General features: G+C 33.4%; 3 protein-coding genes across 4 annotated transcripts; all 3 read right to left on the bottom strand.

Moving 5' to 3' along the window:
* Positions 1–2,570: 2,570 nt before the first annotated feature.
* LOC114407020 (protein SLOW GREEN 1, chloroplastic-like) lies at positions 2,571–4,046 on the bottom strand. The gene has a single exon (XM_028369931.1). It carries the CDS (start codon positions 3,907–3,909, stop codon positions 2,839–2,841), a length of 1,071 nt encoding a protein of 356 aa, XP_028225732.1. The 5' UTR covers positions 3,910–4,046; the 3' UTR covers positions 2,571–2,838.
* Positions 4,047–10,844: 6,798 nt separating this feature from the next.
* On the bottom strand, positions 10,845–12,335 carry LOC114407019. The gene is made up of 3 exons (XM_028369930.1): positions 12,077–12,335; positions 11,739–11,844; positions 10,845–11,346 (listed from the first exon to the last, which is right to left on the bottom strand). The coding sequence occupies exons 1-3, from the start codon at positions 12,113–12,115 to the stop codon at positions 11,210–11,212; spliced, it is 282 nt and encodes a 93-aa protein (XP_028225731.1). The 5' UTR covers positions 12,116–12,335; the 3' UTR covers positions 10,845–11,209.
* Positions 12,336–16,535: 4,200 nt separating this feature from the next.
* Positions 16,536–21,049, bottom strand: LOC114407017 (serine/threonine-protein kinase AFC1-like). Of its 2 annotated transcripts, XM_028369928.1 has the most exons (12): positions 20,608–21,049; positions 20,096–20,273; positions 19,697–19,723; positions 19,418–19,571; positions 19,286–19,334; positions 19,057–19,171; positions 18,721–18,812; positions 18,317–18,473; positions 18,164–18,228; positions 17,725–17,822; positions 17,533–17,638; positions 16,536–17,003 (listed from the first exon to the last, which is right to left on the bottom strand). In XM_028369928.1, the coding sequence occupies exons 1-12, from the start codon at positions 20,737–20,739 to the stop codon at positions 16,842–16,844; spliced, it is 1,335 nt and encodes a 444-aa protein (XP_028225729.1). In that variant the 5' UTR covers positions 20,740–21,049; the 3' UTR covers positions 16,536–16,841. The 2 variants fall into 2 exon arrangements, with proteins under 2 accessions (XP_028225729.1, XP_028225730.1); XM_028369929.1 differs by lacking the exons at positions 19,057–19,171; positions 19,286–19,334; positions 19,697–19,723; positions 20,096–20,273; positions 20,608–21,049 and having other exon boundaries at positions 16,680–17,003; positions 19,418–19,570.
* Between the last annotated feature and the right edge of the window lie 721 nt (positions 21,050–21,770).

Genomic DNA, 21,770 nt, shown 5'->3' with positions numbered 1-21,770 from the left:
TATTTACTTTTAATCCCTAAAAATTCATTGTGGTAAGAAGGGGGTGCATGACCAGTGGTGGTTGAAGAGGGAGGAAAGAAAGGCAGGTGTAAGTTGTAACTAGAGAAAAAGGTAGATTGTGATACTGAGGGAGAAAGAAGGCAATAGAACTCTCACAATGGAGAGAAAAGGATCCACCTAAACTTTAACCAAAGTTTTGAATTTGAATTTAGTGTATGTCCTGGACGTCCTGGATGAGAGAGTTAAGCCCACTATCTTCAGATTTTTTTTTTCTAGTTCAGATTTTTCAAAAGCTAAAACAAATACTTTTAACAAAAATAAAGGCAACTTTTTCGATCAGATCAAGCCAAGATGGGCCAAAACAAATTATTTCAGACCATTTGTGTCCGACCCATCAAACTATACCCATTTTCACACTGCACCTCCACATTTTGCTTCCTGCACCTCATTGCATTACGGAAAGCCACAGGAAGCAAAATACGGAGGCGCAGGAAGCAGCAGTCTAACATTCGTCATGGCATCATTGGTTAACCTCCAATTCCACGGGCCAACACATAAAATTGTACCTATTTAACACTCCTACAGGCTACAGGTAACATTGGGACTTTCGAGATTCCATGATTTTCATCCTCCTTTCACTCTTGAACACATAAATGATTTCTTTCTCATCGCAACCCTCATGAGCAAGGTTTGTAAAAGGCGCACTACTAAACCACATTATAAACTATGAAAACAAAATAAATCAGAACCACGTATACTTAAGACAAAACATGCATTTGGAAACAACTAATCTAATTGAACAGATGCAGAGAGGAACAAGATGTGAGCTAACATGATAAAGCTTGTATTGGTAATCTGATGGCTATCATACTCGTGAAAAGTTGTCAAGTATTAATTTTTACAGTGATATGTTCAAAAATCTATTAAATATTAACTGACCACAAGTGGCAAACTAATACCCATGAAAAAAACAATGATATCAGAATAATATCATGATTGCACAAAAGGTGATGATATTTGCAGAAACTTAGACTCAACCTGTAAATACTCCCATTCAGGCCACTTGGCCCTAGTAAAACTTTTTTTTCCTAATAGTCCAGGTATCAGTATGTGCAGTGTCAATATCTTTTCCCTGTACAACATGGTATAAAAGCCATTGTTAGGCAATGGGCCTACCTCAATTTAGAAAAGACCAGGTAATTGGGTAACTAAGTTAATAGTCGTCGTGAAACTATAAGTCCCCCCTATGACCCTAATATAATGCATACAAACACCTTAAGAGCATGTTTGGAAACTCATCAGAAAGTAAGAATCATGTCATTTTGACCCAATAACATGAAAGCTATAACTATTAGATTATGATTAAACTTGGAAAATCACATCGACAACAAGCAAATAATAACCCTATAATATACATTTTTCTCTCTTTTTTATTCCTCCTTTTTTTAAGTGAGAGTGAAGGTTTGCACAGTCAATTCAACCTGAATTCTCTAAAGTGCTAATCATGAAATTCTGAAAACTCTTGAATATATTTGCTTTCAATACTATTTCTCTACCCCGTCCCCCTGGCTCCCAAAAAAAGTCCAATCATCTAAAAGTGAATGTGAACTCTTGTCATCATATCCTTTTAGAGATCTCCAGCAAAATAAACCACAATTGCCACCCTTTTACTGATCAAGCAAGAGTACTAGTAAATTCAGTGGGAGCTAATTAATCTAAGCTGACTAAACACACCAGTGAGATCAACAATCAGAAAAGGAAGCATCAAGATAGGATAGGTTTGCAAATATCAGGAAGGTGCCATGCACACATCAGTTATTTTGTTCCAAAAAAAGGGTTAACCGCACAGACATGAATCCATCCCTGCTAGCTAAACAAAACTCAGTTGGTTACACTCAGATTTCTGTGGCACCAACTAAACAAGCAATGTTGGCTATATTTAGGTCATTTTCTGATGAGTCTAACATCTAAAACTCAACACAGAAAACAATGGCCATACTCCAAAATATTATCTGAGTATAATTCGAAGAAAAAGCAAAATGGCCATACTCCAAAATATTAGGACTGGAATTAAGTATTATGAACCACAGCAGTTCATGGCCTTCTAATACCCTATGAAATTTCACAAGATACCTTTGACCTCACCACAGAAAGATACTATCAAATCCATCATCCATAGCTTAGCCAGCAAAGCCAAACTAAAGTGACAAACTAGAATGAGCCAAATTTGATGCAACCCAATAGCTGTAATCCCATATCAAAAAAGATTCTCCAACAACTACTAAATGCTATTGCTTATCGATTAACAACCATAAATACTTTTGTTCCAAATATGTCTATTTTATTGTCTAACAAAATACTACCCACAATTAACAAAGACATCTAGTCTCTTTCAACGTAAATACCATTTTCAAAACCTACACTGTTGCTCAGGAAAGTGTTCCATTTCATATTATTATAATCATCCTATATTACTGTCATGGCAAAAGTAATATATATCCACTATCTAGCCTCTTCCACCACTCAAAATGTAAGACAAAGTTCCACAGCAAAGAAGCTAAAAACATAACCGAAACTACAATCCAAATGAAACATAACGCCATAAAAAATAAAACCAATGCACAAAAATAGATTCTCTTCATTAACCCTACCATTTATATCCACCAGAAACCTAACCAACAGTAATTTCCAACCATTATTACGAGGAAAAACTAAAAACTATTAAACTAATAACCTCCTATGGCAACACCTGAATATCAGTATAAGGAAAAGGGACAAGATAAGACAAAAAAAAACTCATTAGGAGCTCTGTGACAATCACAAGAGTGATAACCTTTCTCAGCCCCTAGCACCAGCTCCCTCCCTCTCCAATTTCTGCGAGAAGAACTTGGTAGCGAACATGTTGTCCTCGAAATAGTCCTTGTAAGGATGGTCCTTGGGAACAAGCCTGCGAAACTTATTGAATTGTTTATCAGCTTCATCTTTCTTCCTAAGGAGAGTATAAATAATACCCTGACACAAGTAAGGTCTAAAATCCCTAGGCTCTTCCTTCACCAATTCCTGATAAGCCTTGAGTGCTTCAGTGTAATCTCCTTCCATGACTTTAATCTGCGCAATCAAGAGCCTGAAGTCTCTAACATCGGAATCCTTCTTTTGCTTTTTGCACACCTCAATTGCTTCTTCCACTCTCTTCAACAAACTTTTCAAGGGCTCGTTGGACTGCGCAGTCGCCATGACGAGGCCGTGAAACGCTTCCACGCGGAGCGGGTCTTTCTTGAGGATTTCCTCGAACAGTTTGCGCGCGCTGGCGTGGTCGTCGTTGTAGATGTGCATGTTTGCCTTCAGGAGCGGCCACTCCTGCTCCTCCGGTTCGAGCTCAATCAGACGGTTCAAAACCTCGAACGCTTCGTCCATCTTACGCGCTTTGATTTTGACCTCCATGAGCGCGTGGAGCGCCTCGGTATCGCGAGGGTTGGTGCTCAGACGCTCTTCGAGAAGCCTCTCGGCTTCCTCCTGGGTGAAGGCGGTGTCGGTTTCCGCGGCGGGGGAAGTGAGCGGAGCGGCGATGACGGCGGGCGTGTGGTGGAAGCGCATGAAGAAGAAGGCGGCGGCGGCGATGACGATGCAGGTGGTTTCGAGGAGGGGGGAGAGGAAGGAGGTTAGGGTTTGGAGGAGGGGGGGGAGGGAGGGCGTGTTTCTCGGGGTACGAAAAGCGGGGTCGTTTTGGGAGGGTGAGGAGGAGGCTCTGATGGAGGGTAACCTAAACGACGACGAAGGAAAATGGGGTGGCGGTAAAGAGCGGAAGGAGAGGGAAGAGGATAAGGGAGTGGGAAATGGAGAAGGGTGGCGCAATTTGGGAAGAGAATCCATGGGTAAGGCCCTGGAAGAAGGAGAAGTGAGTGTGAACATTGATTTGGGTACTTACTGCAACACACACAAGGAAGAAGAAGAAGAAGAGGCTTTAGGCTAAAGGTTAAAGGTTAAACCTAAAACCCTCACTTGAATTGATTACGGACGGAAAGGGTATTACTGGGGAACGAACAAAACTTGCTAAGTCTTTATTTTTTTTAAATTATTTTTACTGAAATATTTTAAACAAAAAAAATCGTTATAAATGTTAGATGAATACGGTGCGAGGAACACGTTGCTTTCTGTTCATTTTTACACTGGTTTAATTTTCTGACGTGTACTGAATTTAATAAATGTTTTTTATATAATAGTGACAATGAATATTTAATACTACTAATTCATTTACTTCAAAGGGATAATTACTTCAAAGTGACATAAGATTGACATGTGGTGTGTTCGAATTTTTCGTTAGTAAAAAATTAGCATTTGTGGATCTAAAAAGATTGTTTTACTTCATTAAAAAAACTATTACAAGTAACATAATATATAAAGTTCACAAATATGTATAATTTCAGTGCAACAATTCATGATGCATTTAATTACTTGTTAAGATGTTGTAAGCGTTATCGAATTGTAAAAGAAAAAATCGATTCATGTTGCACTACGGCAGTATTTAAATAAGATAGATTTAAAAAAATATAAATATTTTTTTAAGTCAAGTTCTGATGATTTAAAAAGGTACTCGTATTTCCTAAAAAATGACTCCTGTTTTTTATTTTTAAAATATTTTTTATAAAGTAATTTTAATTTCATGTATTTTAATTTTTTTATATGAGGTAGTTTAATTTTTATCATATAGAAATTTTACTTTTGATTTTTTTTAATAATGACCTTTTATTATTTGTGGAAAATTAAAATAGAGAAGAGAGGTGTACAGGAGAAAGATAAAGAAAGATAAAATGCATCAAAATTATTTGAAATCATGAAAAGAAAAAAGAGAGAATGCATCAAAATTAATGGGATGCCCATAATTGTAGGCAGTGGTTTTTGTGTGAGGTCGTGGATTGCTCATAGATGTTTACTTGCTGTCTCTCTTTGGGGTGGTGGAAACAATTTCTCTCTTAATGTTATATAATAAATTCGAAGGAATAAATTGGATCTTCTAATACATTTGGCCCATCATGCTTAACCCACACTCACTAACAGGTATATTCTAATCAAAGGCAACCTAACTGCCAACTCCCGCAAACTAAGTTTTTATATGATTTGAATTATTTTTTTAAGGCTCATAGGAAAAACTCTTGTGTGGAAACAACCCCAAGAAGGAGGACATGGGAATTCGGTGGAGCGGAGATGGATATTGTCTCCCTAGTTTTCCATCTCAACTTTCAACATATTCTCGCATTCGTCCTTAATATTCGATGTGTAAAAATTTATTATCTCATTCCCATATCCATTGAGTATTGGGTATTTCTATTTCCGTCATGTTCCTGATTCAAATTTATAAAAAAAAAATTGTAAAAAAAATATATTAAAAATATGATTTTAGAAAAAATAAATTGATTGTTACACATTTATTTTAACTACTTATATATCAAAAAAATCTATTGCAACACATTTGTCTACAAAAATCATCCAGAAAAAAATCTTAAATCATGTAAAAATTCTAAAATAAAATTAACAAGTAATTAATAAAATTTTAATAATTTCATCATCGGGGTAGATACGGGAATAGGTATGAGACGGATAGTGACATCCACATCCCCAACCCCGATTAAAAAAATCGAATAATTCTTAAACCTAAACCCGTATTCGATCTACTCGAATATTTCCCATCAAAATCTAAACGGGTCGGGTGGATATCCACCGGAATGGGTTTAGTTGTCATGCCTAAATGAGGCATCAGCACAACCAATTAAAAAGTGATAGCACATAAAAAGGAAATAGGAAATAACAATGACTATGTGTTGTTAACTTGTGATCTTGTTTTATCTATCTCCAACTGAACCTCCCCGCTTCCAGCTTTCCATTATTGCATAGCTCTAGTGATCTCTTTCTTCTTTGAGGAATCGGAAATTCACGATGGAATCAAATAACTCTTTGAACATATCAGAATATCATGAAAAATAAAAGAAAGAAAATAAAAAACATTTACGATTTTGTTTGGATTCTGAGAAATTTTTAAAGTAGGGGTGGAAGTTTGAATGAAATACAGGTTGCAAAAAAACATTTTTGCTTCTTTTTTCATTTTTATGGAGAATGTTATTGTCGCTTCTAGTTCTCTGATGATCCATTTTGGCTGGTAGTGACAGAGAGCCAAAATGTGATGTAGGTGCACCCAATTGAGGACCTTTTGGTGCTTCCACCTCCGCTCAACAATTCGGATTCCTATTTTCTCGAAGCAAATCTTGGCGAAATAGCATACAAGATCCTCGTAGAGAATTGTCGGAGTTTGGAATTGGCGATGAGGGGATCAAAAGTGTGCGTCGGTGCCAACGTTGTATTGGTCATTGACTTTGGTGGCAGCAAACAAGGTGAAGGCAACACCGAGACTCAAAGCAAAGCGTGAAGTGAAGGAATTAGATGAATAATATATGTGTCCACAAGTAAAAACAAATAAAATTATATTTTTAATGTTACATGTATCATTTTATCATTGATTGTGTCTAAATATAACAGTTGAGTTTCTGTCCATAGAAATAGAAGATTTTTTGGGTTGATAGATATAATGACAACTTATTCTTATATAAATTTTTTCTTCACAATTAACTTGATATATTTTTGGCATCAAGATATCGCTCATTCTTTTTTGTGATTTTGGATTGTTCAAGGTTAAGCCTGTGCCCTAAATACACCTATGGTGATGCCAATTTGAACACTATGAAGATGAATGTAATGAAAGGCCATATGTATTATGCACATAGGTATCAAACTGTCAAGGATAAAGCACCTGTTATTCCTTACTAAATTTATTTATGATTGTGTTGATTATAGTCTCAAAGGCCCATAAGGCAAATAAGCAAGGACCGCAAGGAACAAATCAATACACGGCAGAATTTCTTGAACTCATAAAATAAGTTCAGTAAATAGATTACAGTCTTCCATAATCAAACTGTCACAAAAGTTTTCTTTCAAAATCGTGCACATACTATTTTTCCTTTAAAAATTTCGTTTTTTCAGTTTCATTATTACAAAAAATACGGAAGTTGCTAAACAAGTAAACATTGGTTCATTCTTAATCAATGGACTAAAATAAAATAAATAAAAAATCTTAATCAATGGACCACGAGATTCCCTGAACAAACCCAGTTTTCTGTCACAACTCACAATAGTCATTCCAAATTTCCAATCCAATCCACCTTGACCGTTACTATCCAAAGTCCAACCAACAGCTTTAGCATTTGGTTGGATGCATACTCGAACAAAATTGGGTCGACTTGACCCAAACCCGTAACAAAGGCATTCTGCTTTTGGAAGATATAACTGTTTATTATTATTATTATTATTAATGAAGATATAACTATTATGGCAGGAGATGCTATCATTCATGCATTTGCTTAGCAAATAAAAGTCTCAATTCAACATCATTGCAATCATGACATCAATAGATACAGCACGCACTATCATGCAAGGGAAGAACCACATTCCCTACATAAGAGACATCTCAACAGAAATGTTGTTTTTATCGTCTTACAATCTATTTGTTTGAGATTGCTGACTCTCTTCAAAGGGCAATTTTAAAACCTCCCAATTTTTTTCTTTCATCTTTTCAGTGGTGTTTTTCAGTTTGCGTCGAAGAGAATTTTAAACAAACACGCGTTTAGGGGTTAGTTAGAATACAATAAGGTATGCTTCTTTGGCATAAAATACTAACTAATTTTTCATTCATTATCTCACTGATATAGGCGTTGAATTACTAGTACTCTAGCACGACGAAGGACACCATGTACTACTATGCCAAGGCAAGGACCGAAACAATCATTAAAGTAATTCTTCGTTTTTCTTTTTCATAAGCATTTTTTTAATTGTTTTCATAAGCATTTGATGAACTCATCATTTTACTGCGAACATATTTTTACTAGCTTAATTTTAACTTTTAAGAGCATATTTGTATTTACGTTTCAAATGCCGTTCAAAGACATACAAACACCTTAAGTCAGGACTTGAACATTCAAATATAAATTGTTATTGAGTTCAACAGAATCAAATTTAAAAATAAACAAATAGTAGTGAATCTTCCCAAGAGATCGTATGTAAAACAACATATAAAAATATAAAAAGTATAGTTCGGTCTTGTGCTTTCCGTTTTTTTTTTACTTCAAGTTGGTATGAACTTTAATTAACTTTTAAAAAAAAGTTGCAACGGTTGGTTGCAGCTGTTTGCCACATCATTCATGATGTCTTGTTTTTATTTTAAAATTTAAATAATTGTGAGATTATATATAGCAATTCTTAAGACGTTTTATGGTGAACTTCATTTTTATGCGTTATTAATATATGTAAAAATGATCTTGTTAACAACTAGGACGTACCAAAAAAAACTTTAAGGATGACTTTAATTTTAAAATGAAAAAATTCATTATATTTTAATATTTCCTATGATATAAAAAATATTTCTTAATTATAATCTGATTGCTTTTGAATGTTTAAAATTAACTTTTAGGATTAATATCAACATTAGTTTCCTTTTAAAAAATATGTAATGGTGATTTGTTAGAATACTTAATTAATAATAAGTTTTATTTCTCGGGTATATGTTGATATAGTTTGTCACTAAACAACATGGTAATAGACACAAGATCGACTCGAGGCATAAACATGACAACTAATTGTGTATCAGTAAATGATTTAAATCATTATAGTTTATCCAGGTTAATTAGATGGGTTACCTCATATTGTTATCACAAAGATGTTTACTATTTTTATGGTTGCTGACTAAGATCACAAGGATGTTCATGTTACTCAATTATTGGTTATGAGAATTTCTGTCTTTTACCTTATATATGAGAATTATTGGTTACAATTGCTTCTCAACATATTGGTAATGGATATATCTCACATTCATCCTTTTTCAGATATTCTTATAACTCAATCTTTGTATAAAGTATGTGTAATATATATTGTAGGATTTAATTTGAATAAAAAATTGGATTAGTACAATTTTCCAATATCAACGTCTAAACTTGAGCCCCTTACTCCCTGATCATCGTAAGTACTTCAAGTTGGATGAAGAAGACAACACCTAGTTGAGATTTAAGCAGACAATGGAATTAAGTTTCCTAGCTAGTATAGTAATGTTTATATGCCGATAAAAAAAAAATATTAATGTTTATAGTCGGACACATAGATTTATTCAAATATATTTAAGATAATTTTTAGTTATAAAATCAAATAATTTGTATGGATGATATTGTGTATAATTTTCTAAAAACCACAAATGATCTGCATCTGTCAAACTTGTACTATATACCAGGAAAAAAATCAACTTTTCATTATGCCCAATTTCCAATCAAAAGCATTGATTTAAGTTAAAAAAATTAATTTAATGATTCTTTACAATATTCTTCCAGAAACTTTTCTTTTGTAATAAATGAAAATATTCAAATGGATATTTCTATGCTTTTAAATTGCATAATTATACTGTACCAAAAAAAGCTTTATCTGTACCAAAATATTGAAAAACTATTCTTATCACAAATTTTTCTATATATGTATTTTGGTTGTAGAGATTAATTTATGCGTAACTGTTACTTTCCTAGAAATTTTATACACAATAAATTAAATACAAATTCTTTTATTAAATAAATCGTTCTATCACACCGAATAGATCACTGAACTTACATCATCATTGTGTCAACTTATAGGTTATTTGTAAAATACATGTGATTTCGTATATAAAAATATCTCTATCTTAAATGTAATAAAACTTTCATGCATGTTAATGAAACATTATGTTTGCATCATTGCATGTCAAGCAAAGAGACCAAAAAGAAATTAGGAAAGAATAAATGCTCGAGATCGTAATAACAAAGCAAGAACTGGTTGCAACGCCATCTAAACCAAAGGAAAAAAATTGTAAAAAAAAAAAAGCATTTTCAGTTCCAGAAGCACAAGTTAAACGCGAAAAAGATGAAGAAATGAATACGCAGGTAGTGGAGTGAGAATGAACGGCAAATCCCGAGTGATTCGTTACGAGAGACTGCGACCACGACTGCGACTGGATTGCGATTCCAAACACAGACAAAGTATTCCACAAGACCCCACCATTATATATATATATATATATATGTTTACACACAATATCATCGAGGGGACAAATATACTAGACAAAGACACTGCTATGCTTGGATGCACACACACTAACAAGGAAAATGAATCAAAAGAAAGTATAAATAACAATAACAAATATACTAGACAAAGACATTACTACTATCTCTTATAGTTTTCACCATCACGCAACTTATTTCAATCCATTGTCGTGGAGTTCTCTCTCCTCCTCCGTTGATACCATTTTAGAGTATATAATATAATATCATTTTAGAGTGTATAATATGAGAGACTTAACTGAACTCCAAAAATTAATTTAAAGGGTGAGGGTTGCCTCACAGTTATGTATTTTAATGAGAAACTATTTCCAACAAAATTAAACACCCTGTAAATCTGTGTTTGTTTTAGTTTCCCTTGCTTCCGATGTACGTTCCCATCCATCATTAGCATCTTTTCCTGCGTTTACTGTTACTCCATTACATATGTTTATATTCTCCTTTACAAATTAAACCAGATTAATCTTAAAATTTCTCGCATTATTACACGTCCATTCCAAGCATTAATTAAAAAGTGTCCTCTAACGTCATAAACCAACAATTTAACTAAGACAAAAAAGTTTGCTTAAAATAATTATAACATTATAATGAAACTAATTGTATGCAAACAAATATAGCCATATTGTTTGTGCAATAAGATAGTTGAGATAAGAATAATCGAATACTTTAAAGTAAATTTAAATGAAGAATCCAAACGATGGAATATTTAATTAATAATAAATTAACGCACATTTTTTTTCTTAAAAAATTATTTAGCACGACACTTGTATGCCATGTCACACTCTTCTAGTCACTGTAGAGTGCTGACTTCAACTTCTACATCTTGGGACAAATCAAATAAAGCCATTTATGCCGCCCATATGCATGATGATACGACGATGTTGTCCCTTGGTCCAATATGGTTTTAATGTGGTTATGTCACTATTACCCTTGGAATGGGATATTATTACATAAGCAACCATATACGTTCGTCCTCTTCTTCGTTAGTAATTTATAATTTGACGATTAACCTTGATTAATTTTGTTGCGTCTGAAATCTAAACTCGTTCTTCGGAAGAATCTGAAACCACGTTCTGGATCCTTTGCCTTGTCTCTCTCTCCGAAGCTTTCTCTACTCTGCTCCTCGTGTATGCCTCGAAGAACTCCTTGTTCTCCTTCTCTAACTCCTTCCAAACTGCTCACATCACATGCATGCACGTGTGTCATTCACACACACATATATATATATAGGTTACAGAAAAAAAAGAAGAGAAAACAATGACAACATATTAATTGACAACATCATCAATTCATCACCCATCAAGTATGCAGTATATATATAGTATCTGTACATATTTTCTAAATTAAAGTTTTGGTATTCCATATAGTATGTGTACACCATTATCAATACGTTAATTATTTTAGTATATACATAGTGGTTGGTGGTTGTCTTCAAGCTATAATAAGCTGATTAATTAATTTGGAGCGAAGCTAAAGTGGTCATAATAACAGTGGACGAATTATATTAAATAATTTTTAAATTTTATTTTTCATGAGCAAAAGGAGAGCGAAATCAAATGACTTTACCGGTGGAGGTAATAACCGGCTTGATATTTGCATGTTTGGAAAGAGCTTCCATGCACTCTTCTTTGCTCATGTTGAATAGGATACACTCCTCTATCAGACGGTGCACCTACACATATGTATTATGATTATAATTATATTATATGTATGCAAATATACCCTTCACTTCATCAGAACTTATATACGTATGCCACCAAAAGGAAACAAAAGAAATGATTAATGGAAGATATTTAAAAATTACAAGATATATATGTTGTTTCCAGAAACAATAATGTTTTGACAAATAAATAAATGAGAAAGAGAGAAAGGAGGGTTTAAAGATCAAGCAAATTAAAACTCACCAGGCGGATATAAGCAGCAGAGGAAGAAGAGTCTTCCATGTGGCTCTTAATTGATTCTTTTGAGTGAAAGTGTGAGATTTAAGATTTGTATTAGGTGGGGGGTTTTCTCTACTTGTAAAATGATGATGTGATGAGTTAGTATAAGGTTATGTTATATATATTCCAAATTAAGTAACATAATTACAAGAGATGGAGGAGGCAAGATGCTTGAATAGGAAGAAGAAGAAAGGACAGAAGAGAATAGAGAGAAAAGAGAGAAAGGACAAGAAAAGATGACGAAAAAGAGAAAAACAAAGGATGAAAAAAATAAAATGGTTAGATTTACAAGGAAGGTGGTTCAACATTCTACGGGGAGATGGCATCAGAATGTTAAAAAAATAATAATGAGAACATAATGGGGAAAGAGGGCATATAGTACGTAATAGTATAATATAAGAAAAGATTACATAAAGAAATGAGTAGAGTTTCAGGCAGCTGTGGTGGGACCCACAGACCCACGTGGGAGCAAAACGGGGATTGGTGGAGAAGGGATTAGGGGAGATTCTACCCTGGATCCTTCTTCTGTCTTTCCAAAGTGGCACTAGTTGACACCTCAATGCATGGACCATGCTCAAATCATACATCATCAACGTTTTTTCAATAAATACATAAATTGCCCGTGTGATTAATCCGTAACGACTATGTTAAAATTACCAATCTACTATCAAATGAGACATGTTAAAATTACAACTTTATTATTTTTTTAGGTTAACTCACTGAGATGATAAGTTGGCATTATACCGCCTCTATTATGATGGATTTGGTTTTTATAAGGTAACTATGATTAAAATAAATAATACTAGTCATTAATCAGAAAAATCAATGATTAATATCTTTTTGTTATAAGCTAAATTTTTATATATTCATATTCTAGCATTCGTGATTTGTTATATGCATATGCATGTACACTTAATATATTGATGGTTGATTTTTCATCAAGAACAAAAACTATTTACTTTACTCTCTAAAGTAGATAATTTCTTACTTGAGATGAGTTGGATTGCAATATAATAATATGAAGTATTAATTGATCTCGTTTTTGTATTATTTATAATTTTATGTATGTTTCTTTTATGTACTGTTTTGTTTATGTTATGGAAGTGTATTTAACCATTTTCTAACTTTTTTAACTATTTAAAAAAACTTGTTTGACCTTGTTAATTGTGCTCGTTAAACAAATATATTTTTAGTGGTTTCTATCATTTTTTTTGTTACTTTAAGTAATATTTTTTAAAATTTTACTTTCTAACTTCATATGTTTATATTTTTGCCATTAAAATATTTATTAAATTTATTTTTACTCTTTTATACAAGGTAGATTTTAAGCTGATATATCGTGCTAATGTCAGTCACGTTAGCTATTCTCTAGTCCCTACCACTCCATCGATTGAAAAAGTAATATTCATTAAATTATAATATAATTGTATCATGTTTTAGAATGATTTAATTCAATATATTCTCTTTTGAAAAACATACTATAGTTATTTTTAATATTTTTAAAATTTTAAAACTAAATTTTCTTGAATTAATAGTGGGTTGTACTGGACCTACATGTAATCGGTCTCAACTGATGACCGACCTCCTTCACAGGTACACGTCCTTAGAAAGCAACGCGGGACAGTTACCAACTCAGTAATCCTCTTCATTATAAGCATACATCACAACAAAAGAAGATAAGTTATATTTGATTTATCAATTACACACCTCAGTCATCACAATAGAAGAATATAAGTTAAATCCAATTTATCAAATACAAACCTCATCATTTACTGATCTTATTATTAGTTTTTTTTTCTTCAAGTATCTCACCTTGCACAAGAACTCGGACTATAGAGAAGATAACATTCAATAGTTCGAATGAGTGGAAAACTCAATTAAAACGTAGAAATAGTATGCAAATCACCAAAACATTAGCAGGCGCGATCTCTCAAAGTAGATGACTTTTTTTTTTTTGTTTTACAAAAACAAACTTATATCATTTCATTAATAACCAAATAAGCTTGATAAAAAAATAAAATAAATGAGCAATACAATGAGAAATATGATGCAAGATATGGAAACTAGGATAATACAACAGGATAAGTTTATATCTCTCGAAGTAGATATGACTAGTGTCAAGTATAAGCTGTCCTCTATTGCGTCTCTCAATTCTCTTTAATAGGCAAGTAATCAATTGAACACTCCGTTGAATAAGACGATTTGTGGATTGAATAATTATTGACTAATTAACATTATTTAAAAGACTGTAACGAGTAATTATTGACTAATTAAAACTCACGATCGATGAAAAGAATAGTTATTTTATTAGTACTGCTAAAGTAGCTCGTTAACCCAATTGGTTTAATGCAATAAATCGATCATAAGGATCTAGACCCAGATTCGGTCACACGGATAAATAATTTTTATGGATTTACCTCTTTCAAGGTATGTAAAAAGAATTCATCTTTTATTTAAATTAAAGCATCTTATAAACTTAACTAACTTTAAATTAAATTAATGTAGTTCTTTCACTTTTGATTTTATTTCTCTTATTTTACACTAATCAAATCTTATAGAATACAGAATAGTTACCTTTTTAAAGTACAAGATACGTTCGGATTAAAAGAATGGGCAATGATTACCTTAAAAATTAATAACGATAACCAATGAGATCTTCCATATAATTCCTTTCCAGCAGCTTCCACCTATTGAAACTGAAATTAGAATTTATGTTTCATGTTTCTTTGTTAAATTACCCATCCGTTCTGTGAGTCGATCTCCTCTCTTGTTCTCCCAATAAATTAAAAATCATTTCAGTAAAAAAAAAAACACAAATAATAGAAGAGAGTATTATGTTTTTAAATTATAGCATCTGATTTTTCTATTTGATAGTCAAGGAAAAGGGACAAAAGATACGGACATGTGATTTCTCGCCATTGTTGGGATTTGTCTTTCCCAATTAATGTTGACTGGTAAGCAGTAAATCAATGTTACTATCAATCTCCTGTGCTCTAATTTTTCTGTAAATATTGAGTACTGTGTTGATAGTTGCACGTTTTTTACACCATTGTACTGCAGCTACTGCCAAACCATATACATGCTATAGTTAAGTCTTAAACTTTGATTACAAACAAGACATGCATCTTCAGAATCAGAGCTTTGTTATAATCAGTGCCTGTGTCTCCCTGTTATTGTTTGAATTTGGAATTTTGGATATTGGGTTGCAACACTTGTTATATATTTTTTTGGTACATGGGAATTAAACACTTGTTATATATAAATAGACTTAAAGCAGATAAGTTTTAAAAATGGAGTTACCAATTTCATTTCTAGCTGTGGCCATTATTATTATAATTGTTATTATTATTATTGTTTTTTCAAATGGCCGTAAATTGTGGTCGGTAACATAATCATGCAGCCATGCTCTTGGCCGTTAATAATTGCCATAAAGGGCAAAGGTCTTTGTTGATGTCATGTCATTGTAACCTAACTAGGATAAGTATTTATAGAGACCTATAAGCTGCATGTTTTAGTTAGAAAATATTCCAAAAAAAATTACTACGTCCCTTCTTAAATAAAGATTCTTCTCCTTTTTTAAACAGAAATGCTATTCTCCACGAATTTGTACAACAATATATTTGTGTTTGTCTTTCTCATAAGTGTCATTTATTACATGTTATAATAATAGAAAGAGAAAGAAAAAAAAAGAATTTAATGATAATGTATTAATATTGTAAAATAATTTTATATCGCTGTTCAATCACAAATTATTTTATAAATTATTTTGTTTTTCAAAAATATTGTTATATAAATTGTTTTATTTGTATCATGTGTCTTTTTCAAATTTGTTTATTCTTTTATAAAAATTCCTTTTAAGCTATCTTTTATATTAATTATTTTTTTTATCAAAATATCCTAATAAATACTATGAATTAAAAAGATAAATGTACTCTTTTTTCTTTTTTTATAAGGATTGGGGAAGACTAATATATATTAATTAATTAATTATATAGAAAATAATTAAGTGAAAAAATGATGAATTCCAATAATTTTAAGAATATTTGAAAAAAATACAAATTGATGATAAATTTAATATTATTAACTTAATTAACTAACATTCTTGTGCAAATTACAGTTTAAAAAAATCTTACATTTAGATGTAAAAGTAGTAAAACAAAATTTGTGATATAATTGATAAATGATTTCACTTCAATTTTTCTTATTGACTTTTTTTTTCTTAAATAAAAATCAGTGCTTTTGATTGTACATCACTGGTTAACGACGTTTCGCATTGAATGTGGCCTTCTCCGATAGGACCGATACTGCTGAAAGACTTCCATAAATTGAATCTATATTGTCAACACTTGCAAAACTCCCTCACCAAACGTCAAACCCCCCACACCTTTCTATCTTATATCAATCATGAATTAGGAAGACAACATTTGGATCCCACTTTAACCACTTCCTCTTGACAATAGATTAAAAGGTTCTTCCAGTTAAAAAAATTGAGTTTTTCAACAGCCAGCAAAGAAGCAACAATTACTTGCTCAAACATCAACAGGGAAAAGGGGGAGCCGGCAGAGGGTAAGAAAACAAAAGAAAGAAGGAAATAACAAACAATGCACATTACAAAACGAAATTCTCACTATACAGTGGAACAAACAATCAAACGATTTCAAGTATGAGATTCTATGCAATTCATTCTCAACTGTGTTTTCTCTCCTCCCAGCCATTATGCTTGGGGTACTTATAAAGGGTAGCCATATCTTTTAGTATCTCTTGTGAAGAAGAAGGGATGTCTCAATGCTTCCTTAGCTTTAAGCCGTTCTGAAGGGTCGTACCTTAGGAGCCCTTGCAGGAGGTCAATCAAATCGCCAGCAGAATGATCAACATGCTGCATTATGAGGTTCTGCAGGGGAATATTAGAGAAATTATAAAGGTAAGGGAATGCATTAAATATCATTTCAGGTGCTGTCATGTTGATGGAACAAAACTGGATGATAGAACATGACAAAAGAACAAGTTCATTGTTTACAACAATTAGCACAAGTTCCTTCACATGTAAAATTTGAAGCTATCACAAAATACAAGAACTTCTGGTATTCAACAACACCCGAAAATCAAGGAACTTTCCTAGTAAAATGAAATGTTAAAAGAATACTTGTAAATCTAATTCTAACATGATCACAAGGTCAAACACTTTCACATGCATCTGATCAATCCAGCCTGTTATGCACCGATCACAAGCGATATCCACATGATTCTCTTTACGAAAATAAAGAGGCCATAAAGCATGGAGTAAGAAATGGCCATTGCAAACAGTAGCAAGTAGATGGAAGAAAAATATCAACAGGTCATAGAACTGTATTCTTATAAATAATACACATGAAATAATTATGTGAATATGAAAATACAGGCAACCACAAAGTAAGCAATACCGGCAACCGTGGCAATTTCCAAACTGCTCTCATGCTTTCTCTTGAAGTTGAACTATCAGGCCAACTTAATCGTGTACCTCTTTTAAAATACTTTTCAGCTCGACGACTGCAAGATCAGGTATTACATGAAAATCCAGAGAAAGGTTATAGAAAATGCATATTTCCAAAAGCAAAGAGAATTCAAAAGCTTACTCGGCCCTGACCACCATATGGGGAGGTAGTGGCCCTAGAACTCTTTCCATCATGGCAAGATGTTCCAAGTTCTCATGTGTTTGGAAAAGTGCCTCTCCCTGCTCATATGCAATGAATAAGAACACTATTAAACCCTAAAAAGAAGAGTAGTATGAACTAAAATTGCTCAAGTCACTCACGAAACTCATAAACAAGTTTTGTTGGTATTACGGCAATGATTACAATAACAAATGCCATAGTGACATAGTGATAGCACAGATAATAGTGCAATCCGTTCATCATATCAAAATTACCATTTTAGAAGAACAGCACAAGAACCCATGGCCCACAATTAAATGTTATAGGCCTTGTTGAGAAGTGCTATTAACAACTTTGATTCTACCTTTCATGCATAATGAGTAAAGGGAAGTAAATAAGGTTTAGCCTGATAATTACTTACAGAACAAAGCTCAACCAGTATGCAGCCCACACTCCAAAGATCACAAGGATAGTTCCACCCAAGACCTACAGGAAAACAACAAACGAAAAATATAATGACTGGAACATGGGTATAAAGAGCAATTGAGCATACATTTCAAGGAATGACAATTACCTAAGATAACTTCTGGTGCACGATAGTGTCTAGTTGAAACAACATAACTGTGATCCTGATGTTCAAATGATGTACTCCCGAAATCAATGAGCTTAATGGCACTTGACTTGGGTAGATTCTTGAAATAGGAGCCATCTTTTGTATTCCGTGATAGAAACTTAATTGCCACAGATGAAGAATAAGCCAACAAAAAAGAACAAATGTAAAATTTTGATCATTGAAAATTACAAGCGATAAGTGCTTCCTATGGTTGCAGGATCTTAGTCAAATATAGAACACGAATTAATTATAGATAATCACTTTTCACCTAAGGAAAATTGCAATTGCATGGTCCAAAAGTCACTTATTTACACCCCTCAGCTAGTACTGACAGGATAGTAGGAGAATAATTAAGAAGATGATACCTTATAGTCTGGCACTTTAATGAATTCTGATGAAATAAGAAGAATGTTCTCTGGCTTCAAATCAGTGTGAATCAAGCATAAATCATGCATAACTGCAGATATGAGAGACACAATAAGTGACTTGAAGGTACAAGTGACCAAAATTATCTAATTATCTAAAATGTGCCAATTCAATAATAATTTAGTTTGTTTCAAATATTTAAAGATTATATTATCCATAATTAAATGAGTCATAAACTTATTATTATATATGCACATCTTAAACTCCCAACAGAGGAGTATCAAATACACAAAAAATATATAATTTGGTAGTTGGTACAGGAAATGTCCACACACATGCTACAGACTCCAAAAGTTGTCTGCCAAACTCCCGAACAAGATCAATAGGAAAAGAACGATAGCTGTTTTTGCGGAGAAAATCATATAAGCTTGGTCCAAGCTTCTCAAATACCTGTTGAAACCATTTAAATCCATCCGCAAGTTTTTTAACTCACAGAATATTTAAGCATGATTGAATAGACATTCCTGTCATTTAATTAAATTACAAATATCAATAAATACTTACAATACAAATATGATTACGATAGTCAAACCAATTCCGTATTTGCACACAACTGCAAAGAATGAAACCACTTATACCACAATCTCTTTTAGCATCTACAACCAATAAAGAAAGACAACCAAAAAGAACCCTTACTGTGCACCGTCAACATCATGTCTGGCTAGCCTCAGCAAGACTTCAATTTCAGTCCTTGCAGCCTCACGGTACTTATTTATAGAGCGAACAACTTTAATTGCCACAATTTCTTCCTTTTCATTGTCCAAACATTCCAACACTTGGCCAAAAGTTCCTGCATAAATTTTAGACAAACAAGTTATGCCCAACACACTAAGAATTAAAAAAAACTTTTAATGTAAAAGATCTAGAAAGTGAAGAATATTGAAACAACATTGTTGAAAACCAAGCATTACCTACCTTCACCCATTTTACTGAGAATTTTGTCTGCAAGCATAACAAAGAAAACAATTTTAGAGAAGAATTGTATATGTAACATAAGCATATATAACTAATGCGGTAATGCAAACATGTCACACAAACTAATCCAAATCCAAACTACCCGACACACATTTAGGCTATGCTTGGTTTAAAAAGTTTGAAAAATACTTTTGTAAATTTCAATGCACAAATGAAAAACAAATTGTTTCTTTGGGAGTAAAAGTACTTTTGAGCTTTCGGAACTTTAATCCAAACATATACTTAATTGTTGGAAACAATAGTTCGTACTCATATGCAATGCAATCATTCTAAATGGGATAGAGTCTAACAAGCATCACATTGCACCCAATAGACTTCAAATGAGGATGAATCACCTACATCGAGGTGTTAAATTTTCACCAACGGCAAAAACGTAGTGACCGTCTTTATCATCAGGCCTCCAGGGGGGTGATCCATTGCGCGGCATTCCCCTGTAAAACAGAGATGGATAAGCATGATTTGGAACCACTCCATTCCCAACCTCCTGCTTGCAATACATTGTAGGAAGAACCTGCAACTGCAACCACTCACAGATTAACAGACCATAAATTAAGCAAAATGTTTCCATCGCTATAAGCTACAATTTACAAACCAAGAGGTCCAACACAACAACAAATTCATACGTTGTAACCACATAGTGCTTATAAATCCACATAGCGTGCATGTTTCACTGTGCCTAAACCTCAATTCAATTTCACTTTATTTTTCATAAAAAAAAAGTCTTATCGTTGAAATCCACAAGGTCAGCTAAGCAATGAATAATTCCGAAAACATATAATCAAGTAAAGATCGTTCGTGAGAATGCAAGGAAAAAAATACAAAAATTATTAAGAGAAGAAAGAAATAAAAACCTTGGGTGGAGGAAGAGGTGGTGGAGGAGGAGGAGGAGGAGGCACGTGCATGTCCCATGTTAAACGTTGCTTCTTCCTTGGCCTCTTGTCCATATTCCTATGCGGAAACTCGATAATTCGCTGCGTCTCCATTTATATGGACATGGAGCTCCCGTCACGATGCATGGGGGAATTTTTTTATTGAATTCGATGCGTCGGAGATTATGGTCGGTTCAGAAACACCGAATTGGGGGAAAAATTCCCAATTTGAAACCCTAGTATTGGATCGGATGAGATCTGAGCTGAAGCAGAGGGGTGGAGAAGGAGGAGGATGGAGAGAGAAAGAGACAGAGAAGGAGCAGAGCTTAACCGTGGTTAACCGAATGGAGAACGTTGCAAACCCATGGTTAGGAGGTGGGTCCTGCCACAATTTGTTTGTTGTTATCGCCTGCACCCGCTCCTACTCGATCCTGAGTTACACTTTTATTTTGGTCAAATTTCAAATCTTTTTTTTTTTCTTGGTCAAATCTGAGTTGGAAATGTGGCCAGTGGGTACCAGGTATCTGGACAAATAGGTCATTTTCGTTGGAGACTGCTATTGGCACCTACTAAAGGGCTGACAGCTTTTTTACTTCCAAAAACATCCTTTTTACATGAACATGAATCCATACAATGAAATCATATTTTCATTGCTAATTGAGGGGATGCTAAAAAAAAAGCAACGGAAAACATGATTTCGTTATACATTATGCAATAAAATTGTGTTTTCGTTGTTTTTTGAAGGGGTGTGAAAAAACAATAGAAACATAATTCCATTAGATAATGTACAACAAAATCGTGTTCTCATTACTTTTTGAAGGGATGCCAAAAAAATGGAATCTGGATTTCATTATTTATTTTTTCCCGACCCAAAACAGAACTACACTTCCTTTGTACATTTCATTCTTCCTCTTCTGCGAGAACAAATTTGATGATGGTGGGGGTGCATGAATCAAGGGGAGAAGTTGCGGCGATGTTATGGTGTTTGGACATGATGGTGGCTGGGCTGATGAAGGTCACATGCTCGCGAATTTGGAGTTGGGAACGGTGTGCGACAGTGGTGGCGGTGTTGTGTTCAAATTTGATCACTAAAAGAGGTTGCACAATGAGGTAGTGGTGCGATGAGGAGTCCGTTTGAGGAGATG

Source organism: Glycine soja, chromosome 3 (genome assembly GCF_004193775.1).
Source record: "Glycine soja cultivar W05 chromosome 3, ASM419377v2, whole genome shotgun sequence".
Classification (NCBI taxonomy): Eukaryota; Viridiplantae; Streptophyta; class Magnoliopsida; order Fabales; family Fabaceae; genus Glycine; species Glycine soja.
This window is presented reverse-complemented; position numbering and strand designations above follow the sequence as displayed.